Here is a 5,069-nt window from a genome sequence, read left to right as displayed (position 1 = left end):
CACAGACACAGACACACACAGACAGACACACACACACACAGACACACACAGACACACACATCCCTGTGTGAGAGTGTGTGTTTTAGATGATATATACCGTATATGGTGTAGATTGGTCATCGATTCTTCTTTTCTATTCTTCTCTCTGATTGGTCAAAGACACAGACACACATTCATCTCAGTTACAGAACTTTATCTCCATCTGAGATGTGCTACAAAGAAAATACCAGAACTTTGAAAGAGAACCCACAAACGCCTCAAAAAGAAGGAACCAATTAATATTTTTAATAACAACCTGGCTCATATCTAAAGATAGCTAAGATCAGCCTTAACAAATTACTTTACATCATTTCACTCAGGAGAGACAAGCAAGAATAAATTTATACGTATATATATATATATATATATATATATATATATATATTTATAACCCTCTCCTGACTAACCCTAACCCTCTCCTGACTAACTCTAACCCTCTCCTGACTAACTCTAACCCTCTCTTGACTAACTCTAACCCTCTCCTGACTAACCTTAACCCTCTCCTGACTAACCCTAACCCTCTCCTGACTAACTCTAACCCTCTCCTGACTAACCCTAACCCTCTCCTGACTAACCCTAACCCTCTCCTGACTAACTCTAACCCTCTCCTGACTAACCCTAACCCTCTCCTGACTAACTCTAACCCTCTCCTGACTAACTCTAACCCTCTCCTGACTAACTCTAACCCTCTCCTGACTAACTCTAACCCTCTCCTGACTAACCCTAACCCTCTCCTGACTAACTCTAACCCTCTCCTGACTAACCCTAACCCTCTCCTGACTAACTCTAACCCTCTCCTGACTAACCCTAACCCTCTCCTGACTAACTCTAACCCTCTCCTGACTAACTCTAACCCTCTCCTGACTAACTCTAACCCTCTCCTGACTAACCCTAACCCTCTCCTGACTAACTCTAACCCTCTCCTGACTAACTCTAACCCTCTCCTGACTAATTCTAACCCTCTCCTGACTAACTCTAACCCTCTCCTGACTAACTCTAACCCTCTCCTGACTAATTCTAACCCTCTCCTGACTAACTCTAACCCTCTCCTGACTAACTCTAACCCTCTCCTAACTAACCTTAACCCTCTCCTGACTAACCCTAACCCTCTCCTGGCTAACTCTAACCCTCTCCTGACTAACCCTAACCCTCTCCTGACTAACCCTAACCCTCTCCTGACTAACTCTAACCCTCTCCTGACTAACTCTAACCCTCTCCTGACTAACCCTAACCCTCTCCTGACTAACTCTAACCCTCTCCTGACTAACCCTAACCCTCTCCTGACTAACTCTAACCCTCTCCTGACTAACCCTAACCCTCTCCTGACTAACCCTAACCCTCTCCTGGCTAACTCTAACCCTCTCCTGACTAACCCTAACCCTCTCCTGACTAACCCTAACCCTCTCCTGACTAACCCTAACCCTCTCCTGACTAACTCTAACCCTCTCCTGACTAACTCTAACCCTCTCCTGACTAACCCTAACCCTCCACCATCTTGCTCTCCTTCTTCTAAAGACAGCTCCACTGGCCAATCAGCCGCTCCTGATCTCAAAGACTCGGTTCTACCGGGACAAGCTGAAACATGACGCTTCAATCAGGACTTCCTGTCTCTCTTGTCCTGGAGTCTGATGCGTCTGGTTTTTACAACCTGTTACTTGGTCTGTGCTGTATTTATTGAAGTATATGTACTTCAGATATATAATATATATATATATGAAACATAATATTGGGCTGCCTGCTCTGACATGCAGAAGTTCATAGAGGAAGAAATGCAGTTTGAAGTATTTCATAAACAAGTTGATGCAAACCTCAAACGTTAACTTCTCTGATGTTTTCACTTCTGACGTTTCTGTGTATTAACAGATTCATCCATCGCTGCAAAGATGAGTGTTAATGTCAGAAATAGATTCTAAATCAAATGCTGCGTGGCTTCAGCTGCTTCGTCCTTCTGACCCGTCTGCTGGACTTCAGGGATCATCATTATATTATTATTATTATTATTATTATTATTATTATTATTATCATGTTTATGTATGTTAGCCTTGAGAAATATGTCAAATATGTGTTGACATAACTTTCATTATGACATCGGGAATGTCTTTTAAAGTTGAGACTCAAATATGACCAGAGACGATCTTGTAATGGGAGTCATGCTCACTCCACATGGTCTCACTCTACATGGTCTCACTCTACATGGTCTCACTCCACATGGTCTCACTCTACATGGTCTCACTCTACATGGTCTCACTCTACATGGTCTCACTCCACATGGTCTCACTCTACATGGTCTCACTCCACATGGTCTCACTCTACATGGTCTCACTCCACATGGTCTCACTCCACATGGTCTCACTCTACATGGTCTCACTCTACATGGTCTCACTCTACATGGTCTCACTCTACATGGTCTCACTCTACATGGTCTCACTCCACATGGTCTCACTCTACATGGTCTCACTCTACATGGTCTCACTCTACATGGTCTCACTCTACATGGTCTCACTCTACATGGTCTCACTCCTCCTCCAGACCAACACATCCTGCTTCTCTCAGACGGTTTTATTACGTTCATTAACATTCTTGATTCTCTCTTTTCTTTATTCCATCTTCCAATTAACTCTCTCGTCTTCTTCTTTCTTTCTATGAAGCAGACTGAGGTTTTTAAGATTTCCAGGTTTTAAAGGTTGAGAATGATGTTGTTTGATGATGAAGATCTTGTGTCCTCCTCCTCCCCCTCCCCCTCCCCCTCCTCCTCCTCTCCTCCTCCCCCTCCTCCTCCTCTCCTCCTCCTCCTCTGCAGTACCGGTGGAGGGCGTTCTGGAACGTTCTGCGCCATCTGCAGCATCAATGAGATGATCCAGCAGCAGAACATCGTGGATGTTTTCCACACCGTCAAAACTCTGAGGAACAACAAGACTAATATGGTGGAGACCATGGTGAGGACCCCCACACACACACACACACACACACACACACACTTTATGACGAGATTATGATCAAACAGTCTGTTGGTGGTTATGATAATGAAGTGAAACCCTTGAGGAGATCTGATTATTTCCTTTCACATAGAATTATTAAGTTTTATCAGACACACACCAACATAACCACACACACACAACATATGAAATCTGTATATATGTACATATATACAGTATATATATTTCTTAATTGTTGGCTCTTTCAGAGGTTTCTTAATTTTACTTAATATATATAATATAATATATATATAAATATATGATATGATATATTTATACATGTATTTGGAGATAGAGGTGATACATTAATGTTCTGCAGATCTGGAAACCAAACGTTCAACTGTACAACCTCAATACTTTAATTATATAATAATAATATATATATTTCAGGTAGCTGCGTGAAATATTTGTATATGTTGAGAATGTTTCAAGATATTTAGAATTAAAACCCTTTCATTGTTTCCTCAACAGGAACAGTACAAGTTCTGCTATGAAGTGGCTCTTGAGGCGCTCAGCTCCTTCTGATTGGCTCTGGAGGCGCTCAGCTCCTTCTGATTGGCTCTGGGGTGAATGTATCAACGCTGGGACACACAACGGGGAAAAGTGCTTTGTACCGAGCCACGCCCGTCCACACACACACACACACACACACACACAACCTGTACAGAAGAGAGTAAAAAGGCAACACAATACGCAGATGATGGTTATGTGTACGTTCACTTATGTGAGAGGGAGAACTCGGCTTGTACAAAGAAAAAAGAGAAATATTGAAGGATAGAAATGTTAAATAAAACCTCCTCTCTGTCATGTGAGCAGTGTACTTCCTCCTGAGGTCTATTCCACGCCTTGAACGTCGTCTCCCCGTGAAGGCGGGATGCACACTGGAAGACGTCTCACCGTTAGCTCAACGCTAATAAATGCTTATTGTTCTTCTTTTCCTTCCGACTTCCTGTTCACACAGGAAGTCGTCGCATGTACACGCTCAGCAAGGAGTGCATAGTGAAGAGGAACAACAGCATTCTACATACGAGATAGAGGTCATGTGTGGCCGTTAAGACCAAATGTTGTTTTTGTTGTTGTTATTGTTGTGTTTGCTCCTTTTGGCGCTGTAAGAAAAAAAAAGGATTCGTAAATGTTTTCGAATGGCTTTTTGTAAAGTAAATCTTCTACTGTGCATCCAGCCCGACTGTAAATAGGACGAGACGAGTAAACAAACAAACAAACAAACAGCGACACGCGTCACACACCGAGGTTATGGTCCTTAAAGCATAAGCAACGTTTTATTTATTTGTATTTCAAGCTACTTTAGAAACTGAAACCGTGGCAACCCAAACATGTTTACAATCCATCAATAACTCGTATCAATATGACACCAGAGCTGCTCGTTGATGGTTTTGATGGTTGCTCATAACTCCCACTGTGGACAACAGGGTATTTCTTTTATTTACCCTCGCGACTTTTTTGTGTACCTTGTCTGAAGGATTAATATTTAAGCTTTGTTCTTTTTATCATCCACCTAAAGCAGTGAAAAAAATAAAAACATAAATCTTGTTTTTTATTTAAATTTAAATTTAAATTGGATTTTAATCTAATCGATTGAATCTGTCAACTTTCCCCACGACGACTCTTCTTCATGCGACGCTTTCTGGAACCAGACGAGCAGCGTCGTTACCATGACGACTCGAAGGCTTTCCTCTAATATTATGTGTTATTGTTTTGAGTCCCCGAGACGAGACGTTTTTTTATTATTTCCACGACGGCTTTTTTTCCCGGTTGGCTCGGTTCAGCAGTACTATTTATTTAGTTGGGTTGTTTCATTTGACCTGATTTGTACATTTCTTTTGTATAATTATTATTCTGGTGTTTCTCTGTCTAGCGACGTGTTGTTTAGATCTGGTGAAGCCGTCGCATCGTTGTTTATGGATTTGAAATGTGGTTGACATGAAATAAAGGGACCAACATGTTGAATGGGATCTCGACTCCTCCTTTAATTATTATTATTATCATTACCATTTTACATTTTATCTGAGTGTTGTTTTTTTTATTTAATTGAAT

General features: G+C 41.5%; 1 protein-coding gene across 1 annotated transcript in view; it reads left to right on the top strand.

Annotated features, from left to right (window-relative positions):
• The window catches only part of ptprt (protein tyrosine phosphatase receptor type T), a 197,901-nt gene extending 194,305 nt beyond the window's left edge, over positions 1-3,596 (top strand). The window contains exons 36-37 of the mRNA XM_034533285.1: positions 2,840-2,975; positions 3,486-3,596. Of these exons, the coding sequence (XP_034389176.1) occupies positions 2,840-2,975; positions 3,486-3,539 (190 nt within the window). The 3' untranslated portion in view covers positions 3,540-3,596. The remainder of the gene's footprint in view (positions 1-2,839; positions 2,976-3,485) is intronic.
• The last annotated feature ends 1,473 nt before the right edge of the window (positions 3,597-5,069 follow it).

Source organism: Cyclopterus lumpus, chromosome 5 (assembly GCF_009769545.1).
Source record: "Cyclopterus lumpus isolate fCycLum1 chromosome 5, fCycLum1.pri, whole genome shotgun sequence".
NCBI lineage: Eukaryota > Metazoa > Chordata > Actinopteri > Perciformes > Cyclopteridae > Cyclopterus > Cyclopterus lumpus.
The sequence above is the reverse complement of the archived record's forward strand: the minus strand, read 5'-3'. Positions and strand labels throughout refer to the sequence as shown.